A 22,285-nucleotide genomic window follows, 5' to 3' on the forward strand; every position below is an offset into this window, starting at 1 on the left:
CCAGGTTTAAATGCTTGCTTTTATTTGATTTATGACCAGCACATCTGCACAGATGTTTTCTATTGTGATGCAGCATCTCCACTGGCCGTTGCAGTGGCAGACTTCTTGTGGCAGAAATCTGTGAGGACCAAAGAGGAGAATAAAACGTCACAATGCTTTTGTTCTTCTCTGAGCTTCATATCTGTGCTCTCAGAGCCAAGCCTTGTTCAAACTCACCTCCAGCTTCTTTGAGGCTGTATGAATGAACATTAGGGACTCTGACACAGCCGGACAGTTTCAGAAAATTGTCGTGGGACTTGCTTGTCTTTGCAAAGTCCGTATGATCCCCCTCTCTCCCTGAACGAACACAAAACAAACACAAACATTCATTTGGCTTAACTTGTGGAAATAAGCATGCAGTGTGAGTGCTCACTTGTAGGTTCATTTGTAAAAGTGTGTGTTTTTTTGGTGCGTTTACTGTAAATGAGCAGAAAGTTTCCCAGATTTCCTCTGTAGAGCATCACCATAGAGTCATCATCCGTCTCAAAGAACTCTGCTGTAGCGTTGTCATTAAACGGAGTGTCGATGCCGTTCTTCTCCTCCGCTAGTACAAACAACAAAACAGCAAACATCAACAACTTCAGTACAAAAATGACACCCAACAGTAAAACTGCAATGCTTGCAACACTGCAAGAGTGGAGAGTTTTTTTAAACATAGATTTTCCAAACATTCTAGTTTTATGTTGGATGCTTACATTATTTTATTTTATGCATAGAAACAAAATAATTTCACTAAAACCAAAAAGGGTCAAAATTATTAGCTCCCTTTAGAACCGACCGTTTAGTGGAGCAATAGCAAAAAGCACTGCTGGGCAATGATGTGCCTTAACTTTGCAATGCTCAAAGGTAGTAAAATCAAGTTAAAACCAGCGTTCACTCCCAGTTCACACACAGTATAAAAGCCTCAGAGAGGGTTTGAGCTGTCACTGGAGAAGGCACCACGCCAAACCAAAAGAAATGAGTTTAGACCTAAAAAGAATTGTTGATGCTCACAAAGCAGGAGAAGGATGTACAAAGATATCACAGCTTTTCCAAGAGTCAAGAACTGGAGTGAGAAGTGTAATCAAGAAATTCAGTGAGAGCCACACAGTCCAGAACAAGCCTGACAGAGGGAGGAAGAGAAAGATTTCAAAGACCCTGGAAAGAAAAGTAGTGGGAGACGTGTCTAAAGACTCCAGAACAACTGCCGAGACTCTAGAGGAGGACTTAGACGAGTCAGGAGTCGTACTCTCAAAGAAGACCATCACTAGAGCCCTGCACAGGAATGGACCAAAAAAAACCTCCACTTTTACAGAAGAAACCCCTTCAAGCCAGACTGAAGTGTGCTAAGGACAACCTGGAGAAGGATTATGAATACTGGAGGCGTGTCCTTTGGTCAGATGAAACTAAACTAGAGCCACTGAGATGTTGGTGATGTTTTCAGAAAGAAGGGAGAGGCGTGTCACCTAAAGAACACCGTCCCCACAGTGAAACATGGAGGTGTGAGGATTATGATGTGGGGATGCTTTAGTGCGTGTGGAACTGGAAACCTTGTCAAGGTGGAAGGAACCATGAAGAAAGAAGGATATGTGGAGATTTAGAAAGAAAACCTGAGGCAGTCAGCACAGGTCACTCCTGGTGAAGAACTACCTTCAGAAGACCAAAGTGAGCATTATTTAAGCTTAAGTCCCATTGAAAATCTGTGGGGTGAAGAACTACCATTCTGCTTATAGGTTGTAGCTTATGAATGTTTGTGTTTACATGTGCTGTGATATTTGGTTCCACACGATGGTGATGATGATGAAGAGGGATTAGTGATGAATTACCTTGATGCAGGAATCACACTGCTCATGTTGGACGTTATCATGATAATAAAGAATCAGAAGAAACATTAAATTTATGAAGCACTGTCATAGGACAGATTCATTGCAGTCCGATTATGCGCCTGAGAGAGTTGTTGGTAGGCTTTTAGAAGTTGTAGAGCTGCAAGTTTCAACTTGTTTCATCAGTTTTTACTGTGTGACGATGCAACTTACTCATGTCGTGAATGTCCACAGCGTGCTTGTCGGTGGGAATCTTCAAAGTTGACTTGTAGGTGACACAGGAGTTGTTATGGCTATAATGACACAAATACAAACAAATCAGGCAACATGAAAACAAACGTATGACGCTCCAGTCTTTAGACACATTCAGACGTCTTTGCCTCATCTTCATGGTAATTGCTGTGATATTAAAGGCCATACTATTCTAACCCATTCTAGCAGCGGCTCCCCACAGGGCCATGACACCACAGTGGTGGGGCTCATCTTGGGGGGAGGGGTCTGCCTACAGGGATGAGGTGGAACAGCTGATGAAGTGGTGTAGAGAGAATGACCTGCTCCTCAGCAAATCAAAGATCAAGGAGGACCTAACCTGGGGCATGAACACCTCTGTGCTGGTGAAAAAGGCCCAGCAGAGGCTGCAGGGAGCACAACATCACTGGTGTCCTATAATCTTTACTCCATCAAGAGCATCCGTACTCATTGTTTTCCTATTCTATACTATTCTATTCTATTCATCACAGTCTCCTCTGACCTCAGACACCGCTCCAGATCAATCAGGTCCCCTAAATTGCACCTTGGACCAGTCCATAACAAACAGGTGAGCCAGTCGGTTCGCTCACAGTGAACCTCAAGTGTGCCCTTAGTAGTATTTACAGTACCTAACAGCACATAGACTGAATTAAAGGTTGGTCCCTCTGCAGTGGATGACACAGTAAAAAACTGCACTGTAAAAATGCAAAAACCCAATTTCATCATCCGCTCCAATAAATCACAGTTTATCAGAGGAAAACACCCCAGACTTTTGCAGCGTGTTCCTTTGATTGAATCTGCAAAATTTATTTGGAAAATCGCGTCGATCCTGAAGTGTATAGAAAGGCACAACAAAATTTAGCTCTGAATTATTCATATTTCTGTGCCCTTTATTCACATCATTGTTGATATGGAAAGGCCTTAAAATTGAGCATCTTTTGTCTCCACTTTTGTTTGTAGTATTGTTTTATTTACAATTAACTGAAATCATTTTTAGATATTAGTTGTAGTTATTTACAATAACCTTGGTACCTAGTTTGGACTTTGTCTCTACATTTTTCATGAAGGGTTGAAGATTTTTTACGCGTATACTGATAACACTCACCTGTAGAAGTTCCTCTCGGTGTATGAGACGGTCACGTTGTCAGATTGGAGATGCATCTCAACGTGTGAGTTGGTGAAGTTTTCCATTTCAAAGTTCTCCGTGTCAGAGACGGCCCATACCAAAACCCAGTCGCCCAAGATCTGCAACAGGCGGGTAAAGGGTCAGACAAAGGGAAGTACGTCTGAGGACGTGTTAATTTTCTCTTCATATACTTTAATGAATGAACCAGTCATGATTTTACCAGAAACAGACTTACCTTGTGGAAGTCTGAGATTGGCAGAGTTCTGTTGAGGCCGTCGCAGTCTTCTGTTGTTGCGTAGGTGCCGACAGCTGCCAGCAGCAGCAGCAGCAGGGATTGCTTCACAAAACTCATCCTGGTGAGATGACGATCAGACGGACCCGTTTCTTTGGCCTGTGAGGACAGCAGAACGAGAGGGGGAAATCAGGTCGGTATATAAAGACCTATGGCCCACGCCGGCCCTGAAACGGTCCAAAGAGTGTGTGTGCTCAGTTTGTTATTGACCTCTGCTTCACTCTTGGCCTCAATTAAACATCCGTTATTTTAACAGCCTACCAAGCTCACATGTAAAAGTTTAGAAGAAGACAAGGTCAGTGTTTACGTAAGTTTCCCCTGAGTTTAGTTTTAAGGGCTGGTGTCCTGGTCCCTGGCTGCTGGGGTCAGCAGCAGGACAGGAGGTAGAGTAGTAAGGAAGGTTTTCATGTTAAAAATACATTTAACTTTTCTCTTGACATCCAACATTTTCCTTTACCCTCCCTATCAGATTTATCGAGGCAAAGAAATAAAAGAAGGAAGCAAAGGAAAAGAGAATAAGAGCAGAAATACACACTTTAACCATCTGTGTAATGAAATTGTTAATCTTATATACAATGCTTTACTTGCAGCGTGCTCAGTTGTTGCTTCAGTGGATTTCCCTTTATTTCCTGTCAAAGATTTGTAGTGCTTCACTTTATCTGCAGGAACCCGTCTGTGTTCTGAATCAGCAACAAATTTCTTTAAACTACGATGATCACGCTGAAGTTTTCCTGAAATATCTCATGTTTTCATACCTTGTTCAAGACATTACACTATTTGACGGTTTTCAGCAGCAGAGATCCTTTTTCTGTCCCATATTGCTGAAACCTGTGGCCTGCTTAATAATGTGGAACGTCCTTTTTAAGTTGTTTTCCTTTAATTGGGCTCACTGGCTAACTAATGATAACAGGTGTCTGAGATTGATTTCAGTGATCCAAAGAGCCCTGAGACACAACACCATCCATGAGTTTAACTGAAAAACAAAAAATTGAATGTTTATGACTATAAAATCCAATTTGCATAATAATTTTGGATGCGGTGTATTGTTATTTATCACGATACAGAGGTGCTGATACGACATATTGCGATATTTTTTATTTTGTAATTTTAAGTCAATATGTTTGAAAGAAAAGGAGGGAAATAAATCAGTAAAGAGTAAATGTACTCCAACCTTTTGTATTTCATGCTCTATCAGTGTGTACATCATTACTTAGGTCGTGTTCACACCTGATAGTCCGGGGACTCGGTCTGTTTAGTAACAGAAATGGCAACATTGTTGCACTTTCCTTTGGTTTGGTTAGCATTCACACTGCTCTCTTGGTCAAGCGGACCAAACCTTCTGAACACCTACAACCTCTGCCTGCTAGGGGCGCTGTCGCCACAAACAAATGGCAACCAAGAAGAAAAGAAGGTGTAGAAGAAGACGAAACTCCTTCTGCTGGTATTTTCTTCCACATAAACAATGAAAAAACACAGAATTTATGCTGTCTTGTGGTTTCTGCTCTTGCATTTCGGCATTATGAGCAGCCGGCAATGTGGTGAGCTGTCAAGCATGTGGTCCTTTATACGAGACGAATAAATCAGCATGGACTACGACGTGTTGCCATGGCTACACAGATGTGAAGTGAGGTACCGACATGTATTTGAGCGTATTAAATCACATATAAATCAGTAAATCATTACGGTTTATGCCTCATCCTGCCTTTGGTTCACGAGTTGGTCTCTGCTTTGCATTCACACCTCCAACGAACTGCACCAGGGTTCGTTAGGAAGCGGACCGAGACCACCTGTTTCAGGCAGACCAGAGTTTGGTTAAAGTGGACCAAACAGCTCTGGTGTGAACGCACCCTTAATGTCAGGGTGTTTGTGGAGGGAGACTATGGGAGACAAGCTGGTCCTCATATCCTGCTTTCAGGACTGGTGGACTGTGTTGTTAGGCGGGGATGACGTGACAGGCTACAGTGTTTTTATCGTATTATGGAAGCCTTCAGTCTTAACGATATCAAGACTACGCAGGTTAAATTATTGATGTTGCACAAGTAGAGACCAGCGTTAGCTTCAACAGGCTCCTTCTGCATTAGCTGCAATGCTATTGCTACGTTGTCTAGCTCGCAGATTCTCGTGTTGCCAGAGCCACATATCTTGAAAAGGACTTGACTCCTGTCTAAGTCTGTTCTGTCTCTAATGTTTCAGAAGCCAAAAAAAGTCCCCACAACTGCTACGACTGCAGCACAACCATAGGCAGAAGACACTTTGCTTTCTAGACATGAGCGAACCGCTCACTCAGACCAGAAGGCTCCGGTGATCTCATCAGAGCTAAAAAAAAAAAAAAAAAAAAAAAAAAAAGATCTCATCAGAGCTCAAGAGGGACGAGTCAAATGCCTGCTGCCAAGTAATGGTCGGAGGTTGAAATTACATCACAAAACTATGGTACAAACAAAGTCAATAATTCAAGGAGCTACCACCTCCATGCTTTATTGTGGCTGTTGCCATGGCATTACCACCTTCATGCTTTATTGTGGCTGTTGCCATGGCATTACAACCTCCATGCTTTATTGTGGCTGTTGCCATGGCATTACCACCTCCATGCTTTATTGTGGCTGTTGCCATGGCACCACCACCTCCATGCAGAAACTAAATCGGCTCAGTATTAAGCCAGTTGGTCCACCTGGAGTTATACATTTCATACCAAGCTATTTTGGTACTCTTCTCTGTTTCAGATTCTTCAATCATTCCACAGGGGTTGTGATTTTTACCAGGTTAGGTGCCTTGCTTTCTTTCAGTGGTACATTTCCAGTCCAAGCTGTATTAGCAGTCACATATGACCAGGATTAGGTGTTTGACGGTAAAACCCTCTTATAAACAAACATTTTAGTAAAGCCAACAGTTCTTTTTAGATCAAACTTTTAAACTTAAAATAATGTGAGACTTAAACACATGAGTATTTAGGTTTATGCTTCATTTTCATGTGGGAATAACAGGTCTGATGTTGACACTGTTGGCATTGTTAGTTCAATCTGCACTCAGGATTCTTCAGCGGCCGCCTCAGGAGAAGACTTCCTGTGACAAAAATCTGTGAAGAAACCAGATGAGAACGACTGAAGTGATACAGAAAGAAAACTAAAAACCTCAGACTAAACTGACCTGCAGCTCCACCGTAGGTGAATTTGTGCTCATGAGGGAAGTTCAAACACTCTGCCAGTTTCTTATGATCGTCTTGGTCCTTTGCCATCTTCTCAACATCCTGATGATGCCCCTCCCTCTCTGATTCACACAGGTACAACCATCACTTCAACTTTATTTGCACATAAAAGTATTTTGGACATTAAGTCTTTCATATCACATTAATGCAATGACATGAGAGTGTTTAAAGTGTGATTACTGTAGAAGAGCAGGAATCCTCACAGTCTGCTTTTGTACAGCATCACCAAAGAGTTCTCTGGGCTGTCAAAGAATTGTGCTTCACCCGCTTCGTTGTGCAGAGTAACAACGCCATTCTTCATCACGACACACAGATAACACGTGTTACTGGTAACAAGACATGTAACAGCCACATTAGGAAGAGGAGCTGTAACAATGTCAGAGTAATCCCAGCATGAGGTCTACTCTATCATATTGTAACACTTAGTTTAATGGTTATTTAGTACTATATATCAGGGTTTAATGATTACGTTGGGGGGTTGTTTGCCTTGACTGAATGGGATGGCTGAAGAGAAGAGGGAACTATGGTTAGAGAATACTACAACAACCAACTGCAGGCTGCTATCCAGCAAAAAGGAGACATCACTGACTAGTAGCATCAGGGGCTAATAATTTAGACCCTGGTAGTTTTAGCATTAACCCACATTTGCAGGGAGCCTTATTGATCTGTGTGTTGATCTGACTCACAGGCAGAGGAGGTGTGCAGTGTGTGCTCTTCAGGGTCAGATGTATTGGCATGTTGATGTCATATTTATCGCAGGACTTGCTACTGAAAAACAAAAAACAACCAAAATACACAACCTGCTATTTCTGCAACTGAAAGACATCCTCTTAATGGGCTCAACGTGACAAAAATGGGTGAAAGGCAGGCAAAACAGGTTAAATGCAACATACACATTGGGCCAAAAGTTGCGAAAGGACATTGGGCAAAAAAAAAAATCAAACAAAAAAAGGGGCAAAAAGCAGGCAAAAAGTTTTGAGGGCCAAATCCCTCACCAATCACCCCACACATGTTTTCATATGAGGCCCAGCTGTGAGCCGTATGAACGGTTTCAGCTAGTGCAGTCCTGGTTGAGGTCTGGCTGAGTTATGGTTCAGGCACCATTCTCACACACACGTGCTGTTCACGTGTTCCATATCTTCGCCAGTCGAGTTTTGCTCCTGCTGCTATCTTAAACGGTTTTTCACTCACTGGTACATGTTCCGCTCCACGAACGAGATGGTGGCATTGTCAGGAAGAAGTCTGAGCTCAGTGTGGGAGCTGAAGCCGATTTTTAGGAGGTCCCAGCCTTCACCGTAGTTTGAGACAGACCAGACCAGGACCCAGTCCCCGTACACCTGTGGAAGGGGACAGATTAGGACCAGACGAATCAATATCTATCAGTTAACAAGACAAAGCCCTTTAAACAAATATTATTATTATCACAGAATGGTCATGTAGACCTACAGCTCCAACTGATGTGTTCAAATTATTCAGAAACGAAGCTTCAGTTGTTTGAACTTCTGTCTCTGTTCTGCACAGGCAGCTGAGCTCTCCTCAGAAGCATTTTGAAGATCTGAGAGCACTGTATTTCTCATGAGTGGGCGTGGCTTCTGCTCGTTCAACGACACGCCCACATCAGAGCGGATTTTAACAACTTGCTTTTCACGATTTTGAAGCTTAAGTTTTAAAAGTTAGAGATGTTTTTCATGACTTCAATTTGGCCTGGTGGTTCGTAACACATTCCCTGTCAGACAACAAACCTAAAACACAGATTTATCATCACTATACAGGGACTTAAAGTGCAAGTGTTGTCAAATAACTGGTGACATTACTTTTTCAAAGTCTTCGTTTATCGTTTTTATTTTTTTCTGACACCACATTAAATATCGTACCATGGACTTGTTACTGAAATTTTATCTGTCATATTTGAAACCTTTCATCCCTATCAATTTGTTTTTAAATCTTTTGGGTTTGAGAATTTTAAGATAAAAAAGACTCAATATTTGAACAAGACTTAAACCCTTTAAATGCCAGTTTGATGACAAGTGGTCACCGATGTTACTTTTGAAAAAACTGAGACATATTTTTGTATCTTAAATGACGGGGAGGCTGAGGGATTTTTTTTCAGTGACACTCTGGATATGTTTAAAATCAGCAGCAAGGCTGATTTATAACTTAATGCATCAGATTCAAAGGTTAAACGTAATCCCTGAAGGTAAATTCTCAGTTTACACTCTGTTATTGAACATCTTATACACACATAGGCTGACTAAGATGCAAACATGCACAAACATGATCCCCATGGACGTTTACTAATGGAGAGATGTCATAGTGGCGGCCTTGCTGCTCTCGCTGAAGCGCTGCTGGGAGCACAGTGCTTTTTCTCAGGGGCACCTTGACAGGACTCACAGAAGTGAACCGGCACTTCTCTGATCCCCAGCCTAAGTCCTTACAGACTGAGCTGCTGCTGATTTATTGAAGATATTAATGTATGTGTGTTAGATCATAAGTATTGTTGCTAGTCTTGGTGCTTCGTTTCATTCGATTTTGCCCATTTTCAGCTCGTTTTTGCCACCTATTTTTGTATCTGTTTACCCATTTTTGTCACTTAAAACACATTTTTGCATTTTTTAATCATGTCTGACCACATTTTCTGCCCACTTTTACCACTTTTAAACCCATGAAGTCAGTACCATTTCAGTATCATATCATTTTTTGGCCACTATGAACCCTTTTCACCACTTAGTATGCACATTTGTGCAATTTTATTTTTAGGCCCTTTTTGCCACTTTAAATAAATTTTTATCACTTGTAACCACTTTACCTGACATTTCCTTGTTGTTTATCCACTTTCAACCAATTTGTGCTGATTTCTGTTTACCCATTTTTGCCTCTTTTGACCCATTTTTGCTATTTTTTAATCCATTTCACCATCTTTGCTGCATTTATGCCTCTTTAACTCATTTTGACTCTGTTTTAAGAAAAAAGGTTTAGATATTTAAGGCTACTACAGCATGAATGAAAAAACATATTTGTTGTTTTGATGGGAAAGGTTATAATTCGTAACCAGACACGCCAGATGGATTTGTTTCAGGCAGAGCTTTTGAAAAAAAAACTTGGAGGGTGATTGGATGAATGTTCTGTCTGTCACATCTTTACGGGCCAATCAGAGCAACAAAACACGTGGCGTCTTAGCCCCAAACTGAGTTGCGCCACTATCGACAAATGAACTCCATAGATAGCTGCATAATGTCAACCATGGTGACTGTAGACATGTCAGTACACGACTTGTTGTTATTGAAAAGAAAACAACCCACTGCTGTTCTTTGTTCTTCTTTTAACGAAGAAATGTCGTCAAGTTCTGATAAAACTGGCGCTTTAGCAGCATCTATGCTGATCTCTTCCACCATAGTTGCCTCCTCTCGCTGCTTGCTTACGTCACAGCTCGTACCTGAAAGTACTGCCCCTGGACGCTGATTGGTCCTGTCACTTTCTAACCGGGCCCAAACTGTTCAGATGGGAGCTTTGCAAGATGGACTCGCCAGTGAGAAACACGGAAACGGGCGTATCCATCTGCTTTGCAAGGTTATATAATTCAGGTAAAAAACAAAACATGGTTATCACAGCCAGTGTTAATTTTGTCAACGAAAACTATGACTAAAAATGTTTGTCGACAGCCTTTATTTCCATGAGAAAGACGAGACTAAGACTAACAAAAAAACAGATCTTTGATGGCTAAAACTGACTTTGAATTAGTTTACATCAGGATGACTAAAACTAGACTAAAATGTAATTTAGTTTTCGTCCAACATTCACAATCTGTGATTTTTCTCCACTGTGGGTAAATCTGTCAAAAAATAACGCACCTGTATCTCCTCTGCCTCTCAGATGTAGCGAGCAGGGACCCCAGGCTAGACAGGGTGCAGATATTTGGTACCAGATCTAGGCAAGAGAAAAAGGCTTGGGCTAAAAGTTAAGGCTAAATTGTGAGGACTTTTTTTTGACTAAAACTATACTAAAATGTTTGAGTTTTTGTCAATTAAAACTAGACTAAAACCACAAAACGTGAGCAGAAGACTGATACTGAGACTAAAATTAAAAATAGCTGTCAAAATTAACACAGCTTACAGCTAAGCTTTGCATTGGAACATGATTTTCCACTGTTTTTCTTCTCCAGGCCTCCATGATTTATCAGGTCTGAAATAACTATTTTTGTTTTATATATAGAAGAAAACCTCAGTAAAATCATATTATCGAACTAGCCACTAGCATTCCTAAGAATGCTCATATATTTAGTGCTTTTGCTCAGGTTTGATTCTGAGTTGGTATGAAGTATTCATACATGTATGCATGTAACAGGGGTTAAAAATGCATGAAGAATAAAGTATTGTACATATAAATATAAATAGATACATAAATGTCATATGCAGTATCTCAGCTAGAATGAAAATAATGAAATGAAATGTGATACTCTGATTACGCCCAGTACTGATTTCAGCTGGGCCTGAGAGACTCCAGATACAAACCCACTGCACAAACGTTTTGTTGTGTTTAATAAGAATAGAAGTTTTGAAGGCTCCCATCCTTCAGCAGTGATGAATATTGATCTCGGTTACTAGATTGACCAGAGAAAGCTCACCTTATGTAGGTCTTTAGCCAGCACTGTTTAGTTGAGACCATTGCAGTCTTCTGGTGCTGCACAGGTAGAAACGGCTGCCAGCAGCAGCACTAGCTTCACAGAACTCTGATGAGAGAATCAAACACAGCCTTTGTGGTCTGCAGAGTAAGGGGCTGAGAGCAGGTCGGTATATAAGGACCAGGAGCCTGCACCGGCCCTGTATTAGTCCAAAGTGTGCGTGTGCTCAGGATGAACTCTGACTCAAGTTGTTTCCTTTATTCTTCACATGACCAGACCTCACATTGTTCCTTGAGGGCCTCCCCTTTGCAGCTCTGCTCTTCGTGGAAGGCTTTCTACAAGATCTATGTTTGTTTTTATGGGAATTTGTGCTCATCTATCCAGTAGAGCATTTATGTTTCAGACCCTGGTGTTGGACAAGAAGGCCTGGCTCACAATCTCTGTTCTATTTCATCCAAAAGGTGCTCGGTAGGGTTGAGGTCGGGGCTCCATATGGGCTAGTCAAGTTCTTCATGTCTTCATATTCCTTTGTGTACAGGGGCCTAGTCATGTTGGAGTAGAAATGGGCCTTCCCCAAACTGTTGCCACAATGTTAGAAGCATAGCATTGTCCAGAATGTCTTGTATGCTGAAGCATTAAGATTGGCCTTCACTGGAGATAAGGGGCATAGCCCACATCTGGAAAAACAGCCTCACACCATAATCCCCACTCCACTAAATTTTATAGTTGGTACAATGCAGTCAGGCAGGTAACACTCCCATTGCATTTGTCAAACCCAGACTCACCCATCTGACTGCCAAATAGAGAACCGTGATTCGCCACAGCACAGGACACATCTCCACTGCTCCACAGTCCAGTGTCCGTGTGCTTTACACCTCTGTCCATCTGAAGCTTGGCATTGGACTTGGTGATGTGAGGCTTGCATGCAGCTGCTCAGCCATGGAAACCCATTCATGAAGCTCCTTCCACACGGTTTTTATTCTTGCATGAATGCCAGTGGAAGTTTGGGAAACTGCTCTGTGATTTTGCGTGGTATACCGCTTTGTATGGAATTAAAATCCTATCTTTATTGGAGAGCATGCTCTAATGTTTGAGAGCAAAGTTTCAAGTTTTGAGTGCAAAGCCTTTTCATTTTGAAAGCATTTTTCATATTTGAGAGCAGATTTACATGTTTTGAGAACAAAACTTTGTCATTTTGTGTTCAGATTTTTCCTTCAAAACCTTGTTTGTGCACTCGCATCTCTTTTCTCCTCTCGGATTTCTTCTGCTCGCACACGAAACAAAACTGCTCTCAGACAACAGGAAGCGAGTATCGATTCGACCAATAACGGTAATGCTGCATAGTTGCTAGGGGGGTTCGCTAGATTGAGCCGAGTGTCCCGTACAGGCGGCTCCTCTCCCGTGTATCTCCCAACCAACATGGCGTTGGATAGTTGTCAGCAGAAGACGCGAGGAATACAGCCGTATCTCATTCTAAGGTAAGAAAGCTTGTGATGTCCGAAAATAATTCAAATGTAAGCTCAGGGATTTACATCCTGCTAGTTCACATTTGAATATTTGTCAGAAATGAAGCTCAGATAGCTTTAACAAGCCAAACAAGGACCATGCTAGCAGCTAGCCGGCAACTTAGCATTGAACTAACACAGTAGGTTTTCAAACGCTAGCGAGCCCCAATAAAGACACACACTTTTATTTTCAGTATGAAAGAGAAGAAAGTCTCGACTCCAGCGGTTGCTAAAAGTCAGGACCATCCACAGCTGGAAGGCGAGGTGTAGCGGGAGCCAGGCCGGGATCTTGCGGGCCGGTGCAACCAAAGCTGCGGAGCCGAGGAAGAAGCAGCCGTGGCCAGATGTGGACATGGAGGAGCAACAGCCTACGGTCTGATAAACATAGATCTCATAGAGGTGAAGCCTTTACGAGCTCAAAAAAATGGCAAAAGAGTGGGTTGTCTGAGCACAAAATGACAAAGTTTTGCTCTCAAAACATGTAAATCTGCTCTCAAATATGAAAAATGCTCTCAAAACGAAAAGGCTTTGCTCTCAAAACTTGAAACTTTGCTCTCAAACATTAGAGCACGCTCTCGAATAAAGATAGGATTTTAATTCCATAGCTTTGTGGCTGAGTTGCTGTTGTTCCTAAATGCTTCCACTTTCTAATCATATCACTTACAGTTGACTGTGGGATATCCAGCAAGGATGAAATTCAAAGAACCGTTTTATTGTAAAGGTGGCATCCATCACAGTACCATGCTTGATGTCACTGAGATTTTTAGAATGCCCCATTTAGGATCACTGTTTAGGGACTGCATGGCTGGGAGTTTGATTTTGGCAGCAGGACAGATTGAAACACCTAAATTAAATAATTAACAGTTATGGCCAAATATTTTTGTCCATAAAGTGTATTTAGAGCAACAAAATAACTTATTTAAAATATGTTCCTGTGTGTAATGTCAAACTGTAATTTTCGTGTAAGATTATGATTTAGAAACTTCCCTAGAGAATCACTCAGAAGATAATGTGGATGTTTTCCTCCATGGGTGCTCGGTGCGTGTTCAGAGCAAGGTCTTGCATGGTTAATATTAAAGAGAATAAATAGACTCCCACTGATGGACTTTAGTCTCCTGTTAAACAATGACAAATGGACCTGAGATCACAGGTCTCCATTGAGAACAACAAAAATAACGCTTCCTGCATTTTCTACACTTGAAATAAGACCTAAAACCTTTATCATGCAGTCTGTTCACTCAGGGACCAGGAATGCTATGCCAACAATTCTAAAGGCAGGACTTTAGTCTCTGTTTCACAGTTACTGTGCATTAAGGAATTTTATAATATTGCCAGTATGAAATCGGTATTTACTGATCTTTAGTTTGTTTCATGTGCAGTTGTGACGCAGATAAGGTTATTCATGGCCAAAATGTCTGGCTGAAGTACAGTCACGGACGAAAGTATTGACACCTCTGGAATTTTTCCAGAAAATACACCATTTCTCCCAGAAATTATTGCAATTACAAATGTTTTAGGTATACACATGTTTATTTCCTTAATGTGCATTAGAACCCCCCCCCCACCCACACACACACACACACACCCACACCCACACACACACACACACACACACAAACAGAAGAAAAAAGCCAAAATTGATATAATTTTACACAAAACTCAAAAATAGGCTGGAAAATAAATTATTGTCCCCCTTTTAAAACTGTGGGCAAACCATTTTATTTCAAGCATGTGATGCTCATTTAAACTCACCTGTGGCAGTAACAGGTGCTGGCAATCTAGAAATCACACCTGAAGCCAGTTAGAATGTCTAAAAGTTGACTCAACCTTTGTGTTGTGTGCCTGTGTGTGTCACATGGAGAAGAGAAAGAAGAGCCCAGAATTGTCTTAAGAAGCAAAATTGTGTAAAAATATGAACAATCTCAAGGTTACAAGACCATCTCAGAGATCTTGAAATTCCTTTGTCCACTCTGCGTAATATAATCAGGAAGTTTATAACCCATGGAGCTGTGGCTAATCTCCCTGGACGTGGACAGAAGAGAAAAACTGACAAAAGAATGCAACGCAGGATAGTTGGAATGGTGGATAAACATCCTCAGTCAACTTCCACACAAATTCAGGCTGTCTTGCAGACTCAGGGTGTAAAAGTGTCAGCTGGGACCATACGTCGTAATCTGAATGAGATGAGGCGCTATGGCAGGAGACCGAGGAGAACCCCACTGCTGACAAAGAGACATGAAAAAGCCAGACTAGAGTTTGCAAAAATGTACCTGAGTAAGCCTCAATCCTTCTGGGAGAACATTTTGTGGACAGATGAGACTAAGGTAGAGCGTCATTCTACTGTTTACAGAAAACAGAATGAGGCCTACAAAGAAAAGAACACAGTACCTACAGTCAAACATGGTGGAGGTTCAAGGATGTTTTTGGGTTGTTTTTCTGCCTCTGGCACTGGGTGCCTTGACTCTCTGCAAGGAATCATGAAATCTGGAGACTATCAAAAAATTTTGGGCCACAATGTAGGGCCTAGTGTCAGAAAGCTGGGTCTGTGTCAGAGGTCATGGGTATTCCAGCAGGACAATGACTCCAAACATACCTCAAAAAGCATCAAGAAATGGTTGGAGACAAAGCACTGGAGAGTTCTGAAGTGGCCAGCAGTGAGTCCAGATCTAAATCACATTGAACACCTATGGAGAGATCTCAAAATTGCTGTTGCAAGAAGGCACCCTTCAAATATCAGAGACCTGGAGCAGTTTGCAAAAGAGGAGTGGTCCAAAATTCCAGCTGAGGGGGGTCAGAAGCTTGTTGATGGTTATAGGAAGTGATTGGTTTCAGTTATTTTTTCCCAAGGGTGTGCAACCAAAATTGTCAGTTTTTTTTCTTCTGCTTTTTTGTGTTGTTCCAATGCACATAAATGGAATAAACGTGTATACCAAAAGGATTTGTAATTGCAGTAATTACCTGGAGAAATGGTGTATTTTCTGGAAGAATTCCAAGGGTGCCAATACTTTCGTCCATGACTGTATATGCCAGTTACCACATATAAAAATCAAGAATAATTACATATTACATGCTATGTTACCTAAAAGATAAGTTACCAAGAATCCTTTAAACACAATCCTATAAATGTTGAGTAATTTTACTAGCCTATTACCTATGTCCTGTTCAGTACAGACGTCGTTTGTCTTTGTGACACAGCACATGGCTAAATTTATGTGGGGAACAGTCATGTGATCAATGCAGATGACATCAAACAAAGCTTATGTCTGGGTGACTTTATAGATGCCAAAAACTATTCTGGGTAATCAGCGGTATGTGAGGGCGTTTGAGTTAGACATTGATGCAGAAAATAAGGAAGCTTCAACAAAAGGAACTGCAGATCGCTGGATGGAAGAAAAACTGCTACAGCCAGGACCGGGGGGGGGGGCTTAGCTTGTCACTGAAACGAGTAGGGGGGGCTCCAAGGAGAAATGGCTGGGAACCACTCCTGAAGAGGACAGCTGGTGTTGTCATTACAATGGCAGCAGTGCCCTCTAGTGGAGCACTAATGTTCCACCAGCCCAGCTGTCATTTCAGTCCACAGTGTCTGTGGTGGATGTGGGTTACATGACTGTTGTGTAGTCCTGACTTTACACTTTAGATTTGTTATGAAACAATCAAAATGATCTCCAGAGTCTCAGCCCTGTTAGCAACCACACCTGTGTGCACCTGTTCCCTCATACCTCTACATCCACACTTTCTCTTGCAGAGAAAAAGATACGCCACACCTGAATTTGTTGTAAGTCGCATTTTTTTTTTCCTTTATTTCTACAGTTATAGTTGGAAACATAAATTGCTGAAGTTCATCTCTTCAGCTCAAGATTGACTTCTTAGTTTTCTTCACTGTTGGCATTGTTGACATCATCGTTGTTCCCATGGTTTCTGCCAAAGTTGTTGCCAGGGTTAATGCCGTGATAAATGTTCTGGAAATTGCCATGGTTGTTGCCATTGCCATCACCATAGTTGTTCCCATCGTAGCTGCCACTCTTACTGGTATATTCACAAAAGGCTGTAAAGAAAAAGGGAGAGCAAGCACTTAGTTTCTCTGAAATAACAGTTCCTTATTTCATGACTTAATTCCAACCTTTTTCAAGTTTACTTACGATGCATTGGGTTATAGTGGAAGCTTGGTTCTCCTTTGAAACCGAGACACCACGCCTGCTTCTTGAAATATTGAATTGCTTTGTCATCAAGTGTAACTCCTCTTGCTGTGAGTAAAAAGAGAATAAAAAGGAATTAAGATAAATACTTTTTTTCTAACTAAATGAGAGGCTCTCTGCTTTCTCTTCCTACCCATCAAGTAGAGCGCCCTATAGCTTTTGACATCCTGGGTGCTTTGGGGGGGTCCGGTTTTCAGGTGAAGCAAATTGTCGTTGTTTCTGCTGTTGACCATGTAGAGCAGACAGTCCTGGCAGGTTGGTAGGGAATGGTATGTGCAGGTGAAGTTGGACTCTGGCGATAGAATCATAGTTACACCATATTAAAAAAAAACACCTCACACTGAGGCTGACAGCGTTTAGCGATCCAGCAGACTGAAATAAAGATAGATAATTTCACCTGAACTGCAGAGAAAGGCTAAGACGGTTGAGTCGCAGTCATGCTAACAGGTCTGTAATGCTAATACATGTATGCTAACATGCTGAAAGCTAAAAGCTAACACCTGGTGTTGAGCATGAATAGTGTTTACCAGGTTCAGCATGGACATTATAACATTAGAATACATTTTACCGGACAAACAGAAATTGTGTCTGACTTTGTGAAATGGTCTCCTGAAATGCTCTCACCAAAAGTACCAGGTTATTTGTTAAAGAAAGATGAGTGTTGGTAAACACAAGCTAACTTTTGTTTTGATGTGACCGACAAGACCCAAGCCATAAGACCAAGGACTGAGATTTGAAGCCCGATGAGCAAAGACACATGAGACCAGGCTTCCCGGAACTCTTTATACTCAGAGGCACGCCCCCTTAATGGATATCACTCTCTGATTGGTTGCTGCTACACAGTGGATGTCAGTGAAACTTCACAGCAGCAGCAGAGATAAATAACAGGAGAAACGGAGTTTACACCAGACGATAAACGGACTCAACAGACTCTCAAGAGAATATAAACATCAGAAGATATAAAAGGCTCAACAACTGATGGGCTGGGATTTTAAAAAGTGTTTGAAATGAGCATTTACAGTGAAATATTGAGAATATATTTAATAAAATCAATATTAAAGGGTGAATCAGTCTGGAGTTTGATATTTAAATAGGTTTCTGAATCACCTTCAAACAAACATGTTAAAAGCTCATAAAATCTAAAGATTCAGATCTAAATCTTCCTTTTGCCACCAAACATCGACATCATTTAGACGTTTTTTTTTCCACATTTGGTCGGTCATAGCCTTAATTTAGTCAAAAGATAGTTGTAGGAAATTGAGCCATGTTTTGCCCGTCTGATTTAGTCCAAATTTAGCCCAATAATAGTCATTGAAAAACGACAATATTACAGCAACATCTTTATAGAGACGTCTTTTCAACGACCTGAAAATGACTGCATTTCACCGTTCACTTTTCTATTAAATCTAGACGTTATTTAGACAGAGTGGAGACGTTTTAACGTCTTTACAACTATTTTCTGCTGGGTGGTATAGTAATTTCTGTTTGTTTATAGATCATGAAGAGAATTAAATTCAGCAGTCCGTCAGGAAGAAACACGTTTAAATCATCGCAAGGTTAAAAGTTTCTATCAGTCTGATAGTGAGCGTTAGGTTTGATCATTCGCCTTCACACTGAATAATTAGGATAATAAATAATTTTGTAATATAGCATTTGCTGGTAGAAGGAGTCTGTATGTTTTTGATGTCAAAAAATAGTTGAAAAGACGTTGAAAAACGTCTCCACAATGTCTAAACGACATCTAGATTTAATAGAAGTGAAAGGTGAAAAGATGTAATTTTCAGGTTGTTGAAAAGATGTCTCTGTAAAGACGTCGCTGTATGGTTTAATGGCTATTATTGGGCTAAATTTGGACTAAATCAGATGGACAGAATAATTTAATAATTTTCTACGACTATCTTTTGTCTAAATTCAGGGCTATGATGGATGGGATGTAGAAAAAAAACGTCTCAATGATGTCGGTGTTTGGTGGGAAAGGGAAGATTTATATCTGAATCTTCAGATTTTATGAGCTTTTAACATGTTTGTTTGAAGGTGAATCATAAAACTAATTAAATATTAAACTCCATACTGATTCACTCTTTATTATTGATATTAGTAAATATATTCTCAATATTTCACTGTAAATGCTTATTTCAAACACTTTTTAAAATCCCAGCCCATCAGTTGTTGAGCCTTTTAAAACTTCTGATGTTTACCTGCAGGTTTCTTTTCATGCAGGTGTTTTCTGATCCCACACTGAGACCAAACACTGTAAATGTGGAGATTTGTTTAGAATAAATACAGTACAAATTATGCAGACACAGCTGTTTCTGCCTCCTGACAGCTGATAGATGATCAGCTGATTGAGGATCAGCCGGCATTGTCATCATAAACTGATGTTGCTTTAAGTGACGTCCCATGGTCGGCCTTATGGCTTCAGTCTTCCGCGTCGATTCCTCGGTCTCTCCATGAGTCTCTGGTGGGCGGGACTAAGACACAAGGAAAAGACTCACCCCATATAATAAGAGGAGCAAAAAGCACCTATGGACTCCTATATTTGCCCTCCCGAAACAAAACCCAGCCGGGAAAGAGGTGAACAACTTCCTAACAGTCTAAATAAAAAAATTCAGTTACACATTGAGCTCATTTTCACGTTTTTACAGCAATCTTATTCCAACATATCTTTACACAACTTTAAGATTGCACTTAACAGGGACTTTAAAAGGGACATATTTTACCCCTTTAAGACAAGTTTATATCGTTCTGAGAGGTCCCCAAAACATGCCTGTGAAGTTTGTTGCTGAAAAATCACTCCAGTATTGGATTTTTGCATGTCTAAAAACCTCCTCTGTTTCAGCCCTGCTCAGAACAAGCTGTTTCTGTGTCTGTGGCTTTAATGTGACTGAGCTGTCTGACTTTGCCCCGGATATGACTCTCCTGATCCTCCTCTGAGCTGCCAGCTCATTATGAAGTTTTAGGTTGAGAATGGCTTGTTTCATCACACATTTTTGTAAAGGTGGGGGTGTGGGGGGGTTCTGATTCTTGGGGGCACATACTTTTGTTAGAAAAGCCTGAAGAAGTGATTTTTGTATTATATATCCCTTTTATAAACACTTCATCTTCTTGCAAAATGGCTTTTTAAAGTATGACTTAAGTGTGCATAACCACAAATCACCACTCAATTATGAAACAAGGGCCTTCCCATATGGATCGTTGGTTGTATTTTTGGGGGACAGACTCTCATACACTCACTCAAAAAAAAACAAAAAACCATCATTACATGGTCAGATGACTTACTGTCAGTTACAGCAGTGTTTAGATGAAGAGTCATAGGCGAAGTAGCGTACTTGCAGTATGTGGGGCTGGAAAAACAGACAGGAGAAATTCAACAATCACATTTAGAGGCTGAAGAACATGAAGGACAGTCCTTTATGGACTCCTGATAAACACCATTACATAACACTGGATTCTGCCCTACACAGTCCATCTTCAAATGTACAAATGCAACGTCTTACACATCTGATTTCTTTAACAGTAACCTTTTTATAACTGATGGTTAAAATGAATGCATTATTAATCTCGTGAGGATTTGACTTCAGCCTCAGTCTTGTAGCATGCTAGCATGTCAACAGTATTCAAGTCAGCACACTTGATCCGAAAGGCAGCTGGTCTTACTGGAGATACTACAATGAATTTTCAGCTACATGCAAACCATGTTTGGGTGGAAATTTTCATGACTGGTGTGACTGGCTTTGACTAGCAGAGGGTTATTTATGTGTATAAGTAGATGCACTTGCTGTCGTTTATTGGAGACACTTTAGAACTGAAGAATAATTATGTCATCAACATAGTAGTTTCTCCAAGTTAAAATGAATGGACTGAGTTGTACATGTGCACAGCTGATGTGTCTCTGTTACTTACTGCTTGATCCCAATATCCTCAACAAGTTCCTTGGGATTTGTTGAAATCCGACGGAACTCAATCCACTGGCTCAAGCACGAATCGAACAGGACTTGAAAAATTGGACTGTCAATGTAACCTATGATGAAGTTCCATCTTCCGAAACTCTGCAGAGAAACGTCATTGACAAGGTCTGAGTGGGAGACACTAAAATGTGCATGACAAGATCAGCTCCACAGTTAAATACTAATACTAACTCTTACCTAAAATGCAGGCAAGAAATAGAGGAGGCTTACCGGTTCAAAAGTTGAATAAGGTGTGACCAGTGGTCTGCATTCGTCTAAAGTCTGAGCAGAGCTGCTGAGGAACAACCCAAGCATCAGCAAAAAGGCGGTGAACAGCTTCATGATGCTGCAGATGGCAAACTCCAAAGTGTGACTGAGAGAAATGACCACAAAAGAAGCTTTTGGTCGAGAAAGCTGAATGACTGACACTCACAGAGCTGCTTAGCTTATACGCAGTCCAGGCTGAGAATGGCAGAGGTTCATCTGGTTTTCAAGTTACACAAAGGGGTTATATGATCAGATTTTTTTCTCTTATTTCTCCCACAGTGGGTAAGCGACAGTCAACCTCCCCTTAGTCTCACTTCAGGTTAAGACAGGTTTCCTGTGTATGGGGTTGTTTGAAATCATTCCCAGAATTTGGTTTTATGCACAAATATTTGCAGATTTTCTACTTGTCTTGGCTGCACACAATGCACAAATACAAAGTTTATGCAGTTCATCTCATGACTGACCCAATTAAGCCAAAACCAACCTTGATTTGACCTGGTATCTTGTTGCTCGATAGATATTCTCTGGGTTAGTTATCTAAGAACCACAGCTGGACACAGCAGATAAATATACGCATTAGGGCACCTGTTGATCGGATTCAGGTTTTCTGATGAGATTTCTCTTTTATTGCTTTTATATTCTGTCTGTGAGGAACTGACGCTCAATGCCAGCCAAACCAATTCCATGCTTTTTTTCCCCAGGGTAAATGACACTGATTTTAATGGAGTCACAGGGTTCACATATTTTGGTATTAAGCTCACGTACATTTATTTTCAATCCAGTGCACTCAGCAGTGGTGTGCACGGAGGGGGGGCAGTCGCCCCCCTTGTGGCCCAGTTGTTGAAAAACACGCGCTAAAGTGTCCTCTTGGGAGCCAAAACGCATGCTAAAGTTCCTTCTTGGGAGCAAAAACACGCGCACCCCCCCTTGTGGCCCAATTGTTGAAAAACGCGCGCCAAAGTGCCCTCTTGGGAGCCAAAACACGTGCTAAAGTGCCCTTGAGAGCCAAAATGCGTGCCAAAGTGCCCTCTTGGGAGCCAAA

At 41.2% G+C, this 22,285-nt stretch overlaps 1 protein-coding gene and 1 pseudogene across 1 annotated transcript; both read right to left on the reverse strand.

Annotated features, from left to right (window-relative positions):
- Position 1: 1 nt before the first annotated feature.
- On the reverse strand, positions 2-13,187 carry LOC121523477 (annotated as a pseudogene).
- A 3,415-nt stretch (positions 13,188-16,602) lies between these two features.
- Positions 16,603-21,462, reverse strand: LOC121524567. The gene is made up of 6 exons (XM_041810012.1): positions 21,208-21,462; positions 20,933-21,078; positions 20,309-20,373; positions 17,163-17,321; positions 16,973-17,077; positions 16,603-16,878 (listed from the first exon to the last, which is right to left on the reverse strand). The coding sequence occupies exons 1-6, from the start codon at positions 21,316-21,318 to the stop codon at positions 16,700-16,702; spliced, it is 765 nt and encodes a 254-aa protein (XP_041665946.1). The 5' UTR covers positions 21,319-21,462; the 3' UTR covers positions 16,603-16,699.
- Positions 21,463-22,285: the final 823 nt, after the last annotated feature.

Source organism: Cheilinus undulatus, linkage group 16 (assembly GCF_018320785.1).
Source record: "Cheilinus undulatus linkage group 16, ASM1832078v1, whole genome shotgun sequence".
Lineage (NCBI taxonomy): Eukaryota > Metazoa > Chordata > Actinopteri > Labriformes > Labridae > Cheilinus > Cheilinus undulatus.

Coding starts and splice junctions, on each gene's coding strand:
- LOC121524567 (XM_041810012.1), bottom strand. CDS start 21,318: ATGAAGCTGTTCACCGCCTTTTTGCTGATGCTTGGGTTGTTCCTCAGC. Junction 21,079..21,207: donor CTTATTCAACTTTTGAACCG/GTAAGCCTCCTC, acceptor GTTTCTCTGCAG/AGTTTCGGAAGATGGAACTT. Junction 17,078..17,162: donor TAGGGCGCTCTACTTGATGG/GTAGGAAGAGAA, acceptor TTTTACTCACAG/CAAGAGGAGTTACACTTGAT.